General features: G+C 35.8%; 2 protein-coding genes across 6 annotated transcripts in view; both read right to left on the bottom strand.

Annotated features, from left to right (window-relative positions):
• The window catches only part of LOC107702385 (kelch-like protein 2), a 17709-nt gene extending 12139 nt beyond the window's left edge, over positions 1-5570 (bottom strand). Inside the window, exons 1-4 of the mRNA XM_016504691.1 lie at positions 5218-5570; positions 4064-4189; positions 2295-2401; positions 1416-1537 (exon numbers count right to left, since the gene is read on the bottom strand). Of these exons, the coding sequence (XP_016360177.1) occupies positions 1416-1537; positions 2295-2401; positions 4064-4189; positions 5218-5234 (372 nt within the window). The 5' untranslated portion in view covers positions 5235-5570. The remainder of the gene's footprint in view (positions 1-1415; positions 1538-2294; positions 2402-4063; positions 4190-5217) is intronic.
• The window catches only part of LOC107702384 (rap guanine nucleotide exchange factor 2-like), a 47830-nt gene continuing 35210 nt past the window's right edge, over positions 3832-16451 (bottom strand). For 3 of the 5 annotated variants that reach the window (XM_016504687.1, XM_016504686.1, XM_016504689.1), the window contains 11 exons: positions 15373-15613; positions 14899-15282; positions 13841-14052; positions 13627-13750; positions 13118-13141; positions 12025-12242; positions 10842-10970; positions 10570-10719; positions 9594-9735; positions 8938-9467; positions 6806-7754 (listed from right to left, as the gene is read on the bottom strand). In XM_016504687.1, the coding sequence (XP_016360173.1) occupies positions 7729-7754; positions 8938-9467; positions 9594-9735; positions 10570-10719; positions 10842-10970; positions 12025-12242; positions 13118-13141; positions 13627-13750; positions 13841-14052; positions 14899-15282; positions 15373-15613 (2180 nt within the window). In that variant the 3' untranslated portion in view covers positions 6806-7728. Of the gene's footprint in view, positions 3857-6805; positions 7755-8937; positions 9468-9593; positions 9736-10569; positions 10720-10841; positions 10971-12024; positions 12243-13117; positions 13142-13626; positions 13751-13840; positions 14053-14898; positions 15283-15372; positions 15614-16451 lie in introns of those variants that run through there. The other 2 variants (XR_001635755.1, XM_016504688.1) reach the window with 2 other exon arrangements.

Genomic DNA, 16451 nt, shown 5'->3' on the forward strand with positions numbered 1-16451 from the left:
CACAGAGAGAGAGAGAGAGAGAGAGAGAGAAAGAGAGAAAAGACCTCAAAAGAGCCCTTCAAGAAATGTGTCTGCTGTATTTTTCCTTGTCCTGGCAAGAATTTTACATGCATTAAAGTAATTTTTCTAAATGGTGCTAAACTGTTTAAAACATTAAAAAAAATGTTTTTAAATGTTAAACAATTTTGTTTATTTATTATTAGTTCAATAACCATTTTTTCACATTGAACATCCTGTTTCACTCAAAAATACATACGTTTACATACACAAAATGGTTTGCAAATGTAATTTTTTGACTTTAAGGAAGCTGTTTTTAACCCTCTGGTGTTGTTTGGTCATTTTGGACAGAAAGTTTGTTTTGGTTTGGTATTGTCTTTTTTTTCTCTCTTCATTAGAATGCTACAAATCTTGGTTTTGGCACTTGCTAAGTGAACACACACACACAAAACTATGGACAGGATTCGAAAAGGTTAAATGGTCTGAAAAAAATGGTCACACTTGTATTGTTTGCGGTCAAAAGTGAATTTCATCTAGTAGAAACATTTGGTGCTCAACCTCACATTTGGAACACAACTTGTTTAGATTTATGGCTTTGATTTTCTTGCTGTTTTAGAGTAGAATGTGTGTTGGAAAATAGATTTTCATATACAATTTTAAAATAGTATTTTTGTGCATTTTTCATAATAATAAATTGAAACTTCTATAACTTGTTTTTTAGCTTCACTTTTGCAACTCTTTTCACTTCAGCAATAATCTGCCTAGTGTTTTCTTTAAAAAGAGACCAAACTTAAGTCTGTGCTCCAAAGCATTCAAGATTTGCGACAGTTTAAACTGGAAATTTCATTTTCAGGTCTATGCTCTAAAAGTGGTTAACAGATCATAACTATGTCATAAGTATTATTTAGTACTATAAAATCCCCTAGAAACACAAAATATTAAATGAAAAACATTATCAAACTAAAATATAGCACACTCTTTTAATAAAATAAAAAAGGTCATTTTTGAACGCCACCTGAACAACACCATAGGGTTAAGCATCTCACGCCACTAAATGTTGCATCAAGTTAAAAGTAGACCAAGTTGCATTTCATCTGGCAGTCTACTAGTCCTGGGTCATTCTTACTGTTAAGCCTTGCGTCAAAGTTTGAATTTAAATCCATTCCTGAAAACAATTCGGCCTCATTTTAACACCCTCCGTCTAGTCAACTGTGCAGACGCAGACACCCACCCACACAACACACACACACACACACACGCATGCACACTTCCTGGATGTGATTTTCTGTGCTCTCAGAGTAATACCAAAGAACATCACATAAAAAGAGTACCGATTCAGTCAACTGTGTTTTTAGGCCATGCTTTCATAGCATGCAAAAACGAAACGTGGCGCTCCAGTCCCCCACACACGCGGTTACCTGCACATTCTCCTCTGTTACTTGGATCTCAGCAGTGTAAACATAGTCGATCAGCATTTCCAGAGTCCAGCCGTCAATCTCTTTGATTCGAACCTTCTTCTGACGGCTCTCGGTCATCTCTCCTACAAACACAAATATTCACAAAATATTTAATGTTGAATATTATACAAGATAAACAATTTATTGTATAAAAAAAAAAAAGATATATATTATAAAAACATATTTTGCACATAACATTAAATACAGTACATTTAAGCACAACTAAATGTACAGTACAATAGCAATAAATGCAGTAATAACTAAGTTAACTTAAAAGTTAATAGTAATGTCTGGGGTGCTGGAGGCAGGAGTACGGTTCCCAGATTGCACCATCTAATGTATAAATAATCCAAATAGCTGTTTACTGCATCATTTGGACTGGTGTTGTGCTAGTGGCTCCTAAATGTAATGCATGTTAGTGCTAACTCCATCTCTACCCTCAAATGCCCGTCACAGTCAAAGTGATCTGTATGCTACATGTTGAAGAGAAACGCAGAGTACATCAAATTTGCTGCCTAGCTTTTATCTCTGTGTCATTATTTTCGAGAGACTTTGCATCTTTAGCTCCAAAGATTATTGTTAGCTGAGTAAATATGACGTGAATTCAAAGTGAAACAATCACTGTATGAAAAATGTATTTATAAGCCTCAACATGAGATCAAAGATTTTCGTATTTGGCTTTTGATTTTGTTTTTTTGTAAATACACATCCAAACATAAGAAACATGTGTGTGAGACATTTTTTTTTATTCCCAGACTATTACCATATTCCAGCAGCAGATGGCCGGCCCTAATGTGACCCTCCGCTGTTGTGAATGTGTGTGTGTTAGTGTGTACTCACCTGTAAACATAGCGTGGAAGTATGGACACCCCGCAGCTAAGACGACTCGATGAGCAGCTATCTCCACATCCTCCGCAATGATGGTGACATCACACAACACACTCTGACTGCAGAGAGAGGAAAGATTTCATACACACTGATCACTTCTCACACAGAGCGGTCACACAAAGGATTTGGACAAAATATCTGAATGGCACTGAATTAGACATTACAATCATCAAACCTAGCAGCATCTGCAAATACAGGAAGACCTCAGACCTAACTTCACTTCTTTTGAGCAGTTTTGCAATAGTTTTAAAGCAACTGGTGTCATGATGATTTTAGTGGATGTATGAAGTCAGTTCTCCTCACACAGATGTTCTAGCAAGTGTAATTCATCACATTAACTGCTTATGGTCATGTTTAACAATATAAGTGTCTCAATACATTTTTTCTTAAATTATGTTTTCAACATAAGATAAGCATGTTTGTAAGGCAATTTTTATTTTTTATTCCTAGACTATTACTATATTCCAGCAGCTCTGACTGGATGACCAGCCTAATGAGTGACCTTTAACTGGTTTGTCTTTATTTAGATCAATATATCTATTGCTTTATATTTTGAAACCCAAAACACTTCATATTTCTGAAATGTTTAGCTTGAAAAGTTTGAGGTCGATTTTGAAAACAGAAATATTGTAAAAAAAAAAAAAACTCTTGCCATTTTAATATATTAATAAATTATAATAATAACATTTTATATATTCCTGTGCTAAAAGCTGAATTTCCAGCATCATTACTCCAGTCTTCAGTGTCACATGATCCTTCAGAAATCATTCTAATATGCTGATTTGCTGCTCAAGAAAAATTTCTGATTATTATCATTGTTGAAAACAGTTGCTGCTTCATATTTTGTGGAAACTGTGATACATTTTTTCAGGATTCTTTGATAAATAGAAAGTTTTGAAATAGAAAGTCTGTGGCAACTGTATTAATATAACGGTGTTACAGCAACAAATAACATTTTAATACACTCACTGCAAAGCCCAGTCATAATTCACTCAAGTTAAAAAAAAAATCTGACTTTGTTTTCTCATCCTCATGTCATTCCGAAATTGTGTGACTTACTTTTTTTTCCTGTAGATCACCAAATAGTAGGCAGACTAGTTAACCTCAGTCACCACTCACTTTCATTGCATCTTTGTTTTGTTTTTTAATACAATAAAAGTGAATACTGGCAGAGTGAGCAGTCATTCTGCCAACATCTTCCACAGATGATTTTTATTTTTAGGTTAACTATCCATTTAAGAGCACACACATAAAAAGCAGTGTTATTATGAGGCACTGCATGATTTCTACCAGTATCTCTCACACACACACACCTGCGGAGCTCGTTCATGATCCTGAAGGCTTTCCTCATGTGACGTGGATTGATGGTAACCGCACTCTGTTTCTCACACACATCATCCTTCAGCTCCACAGCTTTATGATGGCAAAGCTTAGTGCATCTGAAACACACACACACACACACACACACACACACACACACACACACACACACACACACACACACACACACACACCTCACTTTCATTGCCTCTTTGCTTTGTTTTTTAATACAATAAAAGTGAATACTGGCAGAGTGAGCAGTCATTCTGCCAACATCTTCCACAGATGATTTTTATTTTTAGGTTAACTATCCATTTAAGAGCACACACATAAAAAGCAGTGTTATTAAGAGGCACTGCATGATTTCTACCAGTATCTCTCACACACACACACACACACACCTGCGGAGCTCGTTCATGATCCTGAAGGCTTTCCTCATGTGACGTGGATTGATGGTAACCGCACTCTGTTTCTCACACACATCATCCTTCAGCTCCACAGCTTTATGGTGGCAAAGCTTAGTGCATCTAAAACACAAACACACACACACACACACACACACACACACATGTTGGTGGTTTATGGGGACTCTCTATAGGCGTAATAGTTTTTATACTGTACACACTGTATTTTCTATCGCTCTACACCAACCCTACACCTAAACCTACCCCTCACTGAAAACTGTGTGCATTTTTAGATTTAAAAAAAAACACCATTTAGTATGTTTTTAAGCCTTTTGAATTACAGGGACACAGGAAGTGTCCTCATAAACCACCTTCATATTGTAATACCTATGTCATATACCCATGTCATTATACAAATTTGTGTTCTCATAAACCACACAAACCGGTGCAGTACCATTACACAAGAAGTGACCATATGGCAATTATCAATTCCTAAACATGTGACATAAAGAGTGTTGGAGGTGTGTGGCCAAAGACAGAATGATGTAATGTGATTTTATGGCTGAACAGATGTACTCTGTATTGACATTACAGTAGTGTGAACACATGCAGGTCTCTCACACACACACACACACACACACACACACACACACACACACACACGTTGGTGGTTTATGGGGACTCTCTATAGGCGTAATAGTTTTTATACTGTACACACTGTATTTTCTATCGCTCTACACCAACCCTACACCTAAACCTACCCCTCACTGAAAACTGTGTGCATTTTTAGATTTAAAAAAAAACACCATTTAGTATGTTTTTAAGCCTTTTGAATTACAGGGACACAGGAAGTGTCCTCATAAACCACCTTCATATCGTAATACATGTGTCATATACCCATGTCATTATACAAATTTGTGTTCTCATAAACCACACAAACCGGTGCAGTACCATTACACAAGAAGTGACCATATGGCAATTATCAATTCCTAAACATGTGACATAAAGAGTGTTGGAGGTGTGTGGCCAAAGACAGAATGATGTAATGTGATTTTATGGCTGAACAGATGTACTCTGTATTGACATTACAGTAGTGTGAACACATGCAGGTCTCTCACACACACACACACACACACACACACAGCTCTTACAGTGGATGTATCTCCATAGCGCTGGTTCTGTTCACATCAGTCTGCGTCTCTTCATCTCTGGTCGGGCACTGTCGTTTAAATCCCCGCTGTGTCCCGTCCACCGAGCCGAGCCGAACCGGGCTGGACCGAGTCCTGGTGTGCGGGTCCAGCTCCGCTAATGAAAATCAAAGACAGTCGGCCTCAGAAACTCTGTCAGTGTGACTGACGTGCCCGAATAATGAGCGACAGACAGGTCCGTTGTGTGGGTGAAGACAGGACACATCCAGAGACTGAGACGCTACAGCTGAGCTCACACACAAAAACAAGAGTGAAGCAAAGACTAACACTCTCCTTCGGCGAAACACAAAAACACGCGCGTCCCTACAGCGCCCCCTACTGCTGGAAGACCGAATTACAGGCTGCCGAGAGACGGCGACGTGCGTTTGGTTACATCTCCGAGTACAACGTCTTAAAGAGGACATCCTGTTTCTAATTCTTTCATATGATTCATTATTATTATTATACATTGGGATAAGTAAGATTTGTTTATTGGTTTTGAAAGAAGTCTATTATGCTCAGCAAGCCTGCATTTATTCAAAACTACAGTGATATTTAGAGATACAGTAATAACAGAAATATTGTGAGATTTTATTATATATTAAAATAACTGTTTTCTATTTTATGCATCTTAAAATGTAATGTATTCCTGTGATGGAAAGCCGAATTTTCAGCATCATTACTCCAGTCTTCAGTGTCCTTCAGAAATGCTGATTTGCTGCTCAAGAAACATTTCTGATTATTATTAATGTTGAAAACAGTTACTGCTTAATATTTTTGTGGAAACCATGTTTTATTTATTTTTTCAGGAATCTTTGATGTAAAAAATACAAAAGAACAGCATTTATTTGAAATAGAAATCCTCTTTAAAAATGTCTGACACCTATATTGTATTAAAAGAAAGTTATTCATAAAAAAATGTCAATAGCTTTATCAGTGTCCCACCCTCAAACCAGACACTTTAAAAAAAAAAAATTGGGCAAGATGGGCAAATGGTCAGTTTTTACTTTTGTGAATATTTCTCAGTATTTTTGAAAATTAATTTCTGCATAGAGACATACCTTAAAGTCTTGATTACAACAACAACAAAAAAACTATTAAACATTTCAGTTATTGCAAAAAATTGTTCATTAAACATGTGTGACATCACCAATTATAGGCCATTAAATTTTAACTACCATGCATAAAATGTCCCCACTGACAGGTTTCATTGAAAAGTGTCCTGAGGCCCAACACTTATCTCTGTAAATGGCAGAGAAGAATCTGATCACAGATCACACTTGTTTGTCAATCAGAAAACATGGAGGAGGCCCTCTGCCAATGGCGAATGTTGGGCGGGGTTACCTGTTCATCAGAATAACGTCAAATGTCAAAAGTTCATCTGAGATGCAACATTAAAGCATCAAAAGTAACAAAGACGGAGACACGAGATTTCATTGCTACAGTGTTTATTTTTCCTCAGTCATTTGTAGCTGAATTGCATCCAATAAACAGAATAGGTCTCTGAAATCTTTAACAAAATATAACCAATATTTACAATAGCTGTATTAAAAATACAAAAGTAGTTACAGACTTTGCCAGGTGTCTTTGTAAAAGACGTAGAAATACATGTGATTCTTCTAGATTTGGCTGGGTAGAAACACAGGAGCTATAAGGGATACATTTTTGAACTATCACAAACACACGACATTCTAAGCAAAATATACTGTTGTAACTATTTACTGATCATCTATGTAACAACTATAATTTATATATTCTTGACTACAATCTCTAGCTTCTGAAAATCTGTGCAACAATTCATGATTTGTGCCATGCACTTGGATAGTTGGAGACAATGGTATGGACAGATAAAATGAAATAAAAATACAAAACAAAATCTTTTCAAACTGAAACTTGTGAGCACATCTGGAAAGTTTTAGGAACACGATCAGATAAGAAAAGGCATGTTACAACGATCATATACTCTTGAGTAACATTAAACACTGATATCAGCACAGAGAAGACGTCTGAGACCATTGAGGTTGGTGAGAGGCGGCTGCTCAGTCTTTTCTTTCTGTCTTCAAGTGTCCGAAGAGAACATCATCTCTCTTTCTGTGATTGATTTCAGCACTCCCTCTCTCACACACACACACACACACACACACACACACACTTTCTGTAACACGTGACATACTGATTAAAACTTCAAATGGAATAATACTGTTTTCTATGGTTTTGTAACACTGATATTGCATCATGTGCAACACCTCGCATCACTCTACGCTTAAAATGTTTTTATTATGCAATAGTCTATTTGTTCCTTCTTTTCTTTGTTTTGCAGAACTTGTGTTAAAAGTGCCAACATTTTCTCTGCTCCTCTCCTCTTTCACAGTGATCTCCAGGAAGGCCCAAACGCATTGCTGTAGTTCAGTCCATGACCACGTTTACATATCAACTCTTATATGGATGTTGCGATGAGATACGAAGTGTCTCTTATTAAACTGCAGATATTTGCTCGCTTTCTGTAGAGAAAAAAGACAAAAAAAGAGCTTGACTTATTTCCAGAAAATAATAAAAATAAGTTTTAAGAGATGGATTGATATTGAGTTATTATAGTTAAACTAAAACTGAAACTTAAATAAAAACCATAAAAAAAACAATTGTCATTACAATTGAAATAAAATAAAAGTTTACTTAAAAATTATTTATTTCGCCAAGCCAACATTTTAATTTAGTTTAACCTGATGTACTAAAATAAATAAAATCTATAATAACTGAAATTAAAATTGATAAAAACTATATAGACATACATAAAAATTGACAAAAACGCACAACAAAATTACTAAAACTTTAATATTAAAATGAAAACGTAAAAAATATAAAAATAAAAAGGATTCAAAATATTAATAAAAACTTTAATAGTATGATCTCAGAGATACTAAAATAACACTGCTCATGAACAATACAGATTATTTTCATATTTCATTCTACAATTATCAGTGCAGAATTCCTGTTTATCACAACTATAACAATAAAATCACAATATAAATAAGCACATTTTTTATTCTATGCAAAATTTTAGGCTGTGTAATTGTTAATCTACACATTTCTTTCTTGGTTTTTATTTAATAAGTTGAATGATTATCCAAACAATAAATGAAATATTTATTGCCATACCAGCATCTATGGCTATTTTCATGGCAAGATGAAACAAATAGTAATAACACAAAAGTAATGAAACAACAATTGACAACCAACTCACATCAATATAACAAACATTACATATGATTTTTAAATAAATGAATGTATATTGGTAAACGTATCAATGTAAAATAGATTATTGGTCTTTCTCTAGCAGATTTTAACAATACAAGTTAGTCCTGGTCTTTCTATTTGATTTTTTTTACTAATATTTTTATAGTGATTACTTCATAATAATGACTTAAGCTGGAAAAATGACTCTTTGTTATTGTCTTCCTGCAATATTGACAAACTATTTTCCTGTTTGACACTGTAAAGCTGCTACTAATATTTTTATAGTGATTACTTCATAATAATGACTTAAGCTGGAAAAATGACTCTTTGTTATTGTCTTCTTGCAATATTGACAAACTATTTTCCTGTTTGACACTGTAAAGCTGCTTTGACACAACCAGTATTGTATAAAGCGCAATATAAATAAAGGTGACTTCATCAAATACTCACCATCCGGTTGTGGTCGTCGTGGTGACTGGCAGTAGTTGTATGCTGGCAACCTACTGGATGGGTGTGGTGGAGGAGGATCACATGACCTTTTAAGGAATCGAGATCTCTGCAAAGCCGCCGTGTAGTCTGGTGGGCGTCGCCCATGCGCATGACTGTGGCTGTCTTCATCAGCCAATGACAGTGCAGTATAACCAGGTGGTGTGGGCGGCGGCTCTCTAAAACGTCCCTCTCTTCGACTCGCAGTGTTCTTGTTTGTGTTTGGAGTCTCGTCTTTTCCACCTCTGCGTTTTATCGTTCCAGTGTCTCCTTCCAATTCATCGCCCCAGTAACCAGTAGGTGTTGTCATGTGACTACGTCCCATCCCTTCTGACAGTGTCTCCCAGCTGCGGTTGTCATAACAACCCACACGCTGTGGAATGCTCTGGATGTTGTCATGGGAACCACTGGAGCAGGAAGTCCAGCTGCCACGGCCGCTGTCTGCTGCGTCCAGTGATGCACGGTCACACTGATCCGGAATCAAGGAGTAGGACCTGAGAGAAAGAAACATACAAAGACTTTAGAAAGAGACTAATAATATTGACTGATCAACATTCAAAATTAATATTTTTTTTACTTTTTAGGTACTTGTATACATCTATGTATATAAAAGCCCTTACCCCAGGCTTATCTGGTCAGGTTCAGCTCTGCGCGTGCTGAGTGGGTTTGCAAGTGTATGGGGTTGATCAACCATGATGAGGTCAGAGGAGGAGGAGCTTAAACTCAACTGATCCGATGCGTCACTCACCACTAACTGTGGGCCTATGAGAAAAACAAGCATAAATAACCAAACAATTAAATACTTCTGAAAATGTCTTACTCTTTAGAAATGTGAATCGGAGTTCATTTTGAACTGATTTGATTCACAATTAATTGGTTTCCGATTTTAAAAATTCCATTCAACACATTTGAAAAAACACAAATGTATTAAAACATGCATTTCTTGCAAATTAAACATCACTCATTACAAAAACTCTATTAGAAATATGTATCTATAAGTGCACATTGCATAATAAAGTAAAATTAGATAATTTATTAAATAATGCAATATTCAATATGTGATACGATAATCATAAGTAAATCAATTAAAATGAAAACATATTAAACAACTGAAAATTATATTATAGATGCTCCAAACAGAATTTAACTATTTCATGTCAACCTGATCAGTTGATACTTTTGTTCTAAAGCTAGTATAATTAGCGGTGTCATAACTTGGTATAATATTTAAATATTATATGCTAAGTTAACAAAAACTTGATTGAAACAAATTGATTTCATAGCATTTTAAAACAGATAATGCAGTTACCTTAAAACAGTAAACAGAAATCAATGCATCAAAAACTCAAATGAATTATTACAATCTTATTACACGCACAGATTTCAATACTGAATTGCACTTTATTTTGCAGTATGTGCACTAACAGTGTATTTAAACAAGAAACGACTGAGTAAAATAAGGTAAATACTTGGACTAAAATGGGTTAAGGTTTGGTTACATTCGAGATTAGTTAATATTTGTTATAGTAAAAACATAGCACAAACATGCAGAAACAGAGTTCTTCAACTGATTCAATAGACATGATCAGTAGATACCTTTTCTAGGTGTGCTGTGAGGTGAGGTGCGTGGAGAGGAGAGCAGAGATGAAGCACTTGACTGGCTGTCCTCAGGCGGCTTTCGCTGTCTGTCCCGCCCCTCTTCTGAGAGAGACAAAATCTTATGGAGAGACTGAGGAGACTGGGCACCTACAGACACAAAAACATCATCTCACTACAGTACAAACAAGACTTACGAGTCACCAGCAGAGGGCGCTCTAATGATACCAGAACTCAGATCATTCGGATAGGTATAGATAGATAGCTCTTACCAAATGGTGGTAACTCTTTGCCAAGTGATTTCTTGCGACCATGATTTCCATTCGTTTGCTGTGGAGTGGTGCTTCTTTGACCAACAGGAGATACATCCACTCGTCTCCTCTCGCCGGAATTCTTCAGCACTGAAACCACAAGCACACACACATTCAACTATAACAGGCCCATTATATGTAACAAAATTACGTTTTGGATATCTATTTATGAAACAAAGCTATTTATTTGTACTTGCATGTTCTTTCAATTTTAGATCACTCGTATAAGAACCTAGTCGTAGTCTCTAAAATGCTATTTATCAAATTTTGGTGTTTATACTACATTACTTATTGTTTATATATACAGTGGGTACGGAAAGTATTCAGACCCCCTTCAATTGTTCACTCTTTGTTATATTGCAGCCATTTGCTAAAATCATTTAAGTTAATTTTTTTCCTCATTAATGTACACACAGCACCCCATATTGACAGAAAAACACAGAATTGTTGACATTTTTGCAGATTTATTAAAAAAGAAAAACTGAAATATCACATGGTCCTAAGTATTCAGACCCTTTGCTGTGACACTCATATATTTAACTCAGGTGCTGTCCATTTCTTCTGATCATCCTTGAGATGGTTCTACACCTTCATTTGAGTCCAGCTGTGTTTGATTATTTGTGCTCCAGGGTCACATTTTGCAAGGATGGGAGCATTCCAGAAGTTTCTGTAACATTCTGGAATATTCTAGTGCTTTCTGGAATGTTCCAGAACATTGGACCACTCACTTTTGCTAACTGTTTACGTCAAACTGTTGTTGTTAGCTCAGTATTATGTATTACATGTACCATGTCATTTTTATGCATGAGCAACAACAGATAAGCTTGTGTAAGTTGTCAACATACAGTATATATTTTTTCATGATACACAAAAAGTAATGTGATCTTTATATTCAGCATGTCAAACTTCATAAAGAAACATTCAAAATAAAATTTCAAAAGACTTTCATAAAAAAGCTAAACTTAAATTTTTTTTGCATAAACGTTTACTGTTGCATTGATTCCTTGGGAAATCTCAAGAAGGCAACTGTGAACATAAAAAGACAACTAGCCATTGATAATCAATTACTTTTGATCTTATCACAATAATCAATGAAAATAAAAAGGCAAGGTGATAGTTTTCTATAAATGTGTGTGTGACTCACTGGAGCTGTTGGCAGGCTCACACTGCAAAGAGAGTTTGTGGAGCTTGTCCTCATCGCTCTCGTGTGTGTGCGTGTCCAGGTACTGCCGCACGCGTCTGCTCATCATCTCCACCTCATACAGCTTCTTAGCACTGAGAAAAGAGCTCCGCCTCCCCTTCCTCTTCCCGCCCATCGTTCCGATGTCAGAGAGAGAAGAGCTGCTCACCTGACTTAGAGACCTACGCACATCAGAACAAAAGACACGGTGAATGCTAAAGGCAACGGGTCATTATTTAACACGTTAGCAAGACAACTAGATAAAATCAGAATTATGCTGGGGAATTAACATGGCCATTTTTAACATGCAGAAAGAAAGGAATTGAGATGAGTGACTATTTTAGACATCTACAGGATAATGAAATATCTACATGTCTACATGTAATCAGGTACTCATTCTTCAACTAAGCAGTCAGCTATTAAAACAACCAATCAAATTATTTACAAATGATTTTCTTTTGCACTAAACAACCAGTACTAACTGTAAATAAAAACTAAAACTGAACTATTATTAAAAAAAAAAAAAACTTGCAACCACTGTGCTGGCAGAAGGTTGTTGATATTCATATTTTTTTAATACCTCCTTTTATATATATAATTAGATTATACATGCATTTTTTTATTCAAGCCGCAGATGTGTGCATTAAAAAAAATATATTGATGTTTTCATTAATGCATATTTTATTTATTTTTAATTTTTTTAAGAAAAGCATTTTAAACTGGTATTGATAATGTAATGTGTAAATAATAAAAAAAAATAATTAAATGTACATTTTAGGGTACTCCACTACAATATTCCTACTTTAGTAAAAACACATTTATACAACCATTTAAATCATTGTAGAAAACATTCATAACAAAAATTCATGCCTTTCTAGAGGATGACAATGAGAATTTAGGAGAAGGAAGTCAAAGATGTGATTTCACATACGCAGTGCAACTAAAACAACTTCGACTACCAAAGGAAGTGTTAGTGTGGTTTAGTATATGACAGCAAAAAAAAAAGACAGTTAACAGAAAAAGTGAAAGAGAGAAAGACAGTAGCAGTCCCACTTACCCAAGACTTCTCCACTTTTTCTTCCTAAAACAGAGAGCCATGAAGAGCCAAAGAACAAGAAAATTAAGAGATTGAGTAAGAAGAGACAAAAAAAGACACTAGTGCTTAGACAGTGAAGCCCACAGAGCAAAGTATCAAAAACAAGAAGTCCAGTAAGACACCAAGCACACAAATGACTGTGATCAGAAACTCATCAGCAATGGATATCCACCACACTGTGCAAGAGACTAGCTTGGTTTCAGTTCAATAAAGAAAACGCATTATGTATGTATATTTATGCTTTATGTCGAGTCACACTCATTGTGTGGCATGCACTTGCCCGTGTAGTGCATTTAGAATCGGCCACTAATAAGGTTGCATTTCCTGTGCAGGTAGTGACGCAGCTCAGCAAGTTTTGAAAAACAGCTTGTGTGACTGTGTAATTATGCTTTTATCTCAAGGTTTTTGATGTTGTGAGTTCTTGTGTATGAAATACCATTGCTGAATAAGTTTACACTTTGTAGGTGTACCTCATTTTAAAAAGCAATGCAGGGTCCATGGTGATGCAAGCCATTCGAACCACGTGTCGGACCTCTCGCGCAATCATCCTCAACTTCTCAAAATTCACCAGACCGTCCACCTTGGATTTGTTCCCTATAAGCACACGTTTAACAGATTCATATTTCATTTTCAAACCAAATTCAAAGTTATGAGGCAACAGGAACAGAGAAAGGTGCAAGTCACCCTCGTGGAGGAAAGTGAGGTCTTTCTTAATGACAGGAAACAGAGGGATGACCGGCGGCTGCAGGTTGTGTTTGTTGAGGAGGTTGCGGTATTTGGCCATGTTGCGAGAAGGGTCGAAAACGTCTTGTAATTCTGCCAAAAGCTTCTCATATTTTCCAGGCAACCGTTCCCATGTGGATCGCAACCGCGAGACAGGTGCTAGATTGAACCCACTGCAAAAGATACACAGATACACTTAGGAGACCGTATAGAGAAGAGAAGATGACAATTCCAAGCATTAGCAGGAACAAACTTGACGGATTTATGCAAGAAACAAAAGCACATTGACATGTTTGTATGGTGAGAAGCACATTTAAAAAAAATCGCATCCCTATATTGTATCAGTGATTATTTTATTGTAGACATAACTGATTCAATTCAAGTTTTGACTGCTGTTCTTCCATCAGTTTTCTGAAAATGAAGAATTAAATAATTTATAATAATTTTATATAATGCATAACATATTTATCATTATACAGTAACATATCAACAATAAATAAATATTTATAAATAAAGCAATTATATAATCACAATAATTGTTTTAAAAAATAAAAAATAAATAAATAATAATTGTCACAACAATTATTATCATCAACAATATTATTATTATTATTGGTGTGTAAACTGTCTTGACAATGTAAACTAAAGCCCCAGCAATAATAATACATCCAAACAATATGATTGGCATCACAACACTACTTGGCATCATACCATGAAACAAATTTTTATAATAACTAAATATTTATAAATAATTAATAATGATTTAATAGTATTACTTTAATATTAATATATTTCTTAAATAATTAAATACTAATATTTTTAATTTTCCACATCAACAACGATAACATAAAACATTTATTATTTTTATTATTGTGTAAACGGCCTTGGCAATGTAAACTGAAGCCCCAGCAATAACGATGCATCCAAACAACATGATTGGCATCGCAACACTATTTGGTGTTATACTGTGAAACATAACAAAGGAATCATGATAACACTAATAGACACATAAACTCTACCTGATTATGGCAAACATAGAGTTGAAGTTCTTGCAGTCACGGCAGTGAAGGGCAATCTTTATAAAGTGCTTGATGATCTTCACTCTTTTGGCCAGGTTGGTTTCCTGTACTATCTCCGTGGCGACCCAGAAGGTCTCCTGGTTTACAAGATCCTCAAAGTTGCGCAGGTTGGTGGGAGGCTCTTGTGGGTGGAGCTTGAAGAGGTCAGTGATGTAATCCGTCGGTTCAATGCCGGAGAAGAGCAGATAGTTGCGTGCTGACAGCTGATTGGCTATCTCCATGCAGCTCAAGGACAACAAAGGGACCACAGACTCCCGCTGCATCTCCAGGGCCTCCACATCTGAACACAGCGCCTCGGTCTCCATGTTGCTCTTCAGATAGTACCTGACAAAGAAGCAGAAAAACAGCCATCACATATCAAATTAAGTCACAAAATTGCCAATTTAACTTCTTAAATTCAGCTCAAGACCAAACCTGGCACTCAGCTGTATCCTGTCGGCCAGTTTAGAGAGCTGATCAGGTAGCCGTCTCTGTTTGATAACTCCCTCCTGTGTGACTGACACCTCACAGAGCGAATAGGCTTCAGGATTTGCGGTCAAGCCAAACTCTCGCATCGCCTGATTGGCTGCCTCTCTTGCTGTGGTGTCCCTATTGATCAGGAAGTAACGACTTTGTTGGTCTGCCTTGAAAACACGCAGCACCTGGTCTTGTAATTCTGTGGATGAAAAGACAAACAAACCATAAAATAACTGGATATAAGAAGTATGTAAACCTCAATCAGAACTAGGATCCAAACATTCCTGCATAGCACAGATAACATGCAACTTCTAGAACTATATTAGGTAAATGAACGAGGTAGATGTCGTTGAGGTAGATTCAAACATTAAAATGAAAACAAAGAGATGAAAGGAACCCTAATAACAAAGACAAAGAGGTTAACCGGAGATCCAGATCAAGCAGAAGTCAAAGGAGGCGTCTTGGCACTAATGAAAATAAAATATGTACAAACATCTAAACCTGTACAGTTGTAGAGTGAAGTACAGGTGACATGGAGACAAAGCAATTTCTTCAGAAGACAAAACACTGAGTTTTATTGGAAAGTAGAGCTTTCAAAAGTACAGGTTCTTCAATACTAAAAAAAAAAAAAATTCCAGTCCTTCAGCAGATTAAATTCGGCAGAAAATTTAAGGTTATCATTATTTATGTTTTACATGTCAAGTTAATTTTATTTGTATAGCACTTTTTTTTTCAAAATGCATTGTTTCAAAGCAGGTTGTTTTTGACAAATTGTGATGTTACAACATATATATATATATATATATATACTGTATATAGTGTATACAGTGGGTACGGAAAGTATTCAGACCCCCTTCAATTTTTAACTCTTTGTTATATTGCAGCCATTTGCTAAAATCATTTAAGTTAATTTTTTTTCCTCATTAATGTACACACAGCACCCCATATTGACAGAAAAACACAGAATCGTTGACATTTTTGCAGATTTATTAAAAAAGAAAAACTGAAATATCACATGGTCCTAAGTATTCAGACCC

This window comes from Sinocyclocheilus anshuiensis, unplaced genomic scaffold (genome assembly GCF_001515605.1).
Source record: "Sinocyclocheilus anshuiensis isolate Anshui unplaced genomic scaffold, SAMN03320099.WGS_v1.1 scaffold86, whole genome shotgun sequence".
NCBI lineage: Eukaryota > Metazoa > Chordata > Actinopteri > Cypriniformes > Cyprinidae > Sinocyclocheilus > Sinocyclocheilus anshuiensis.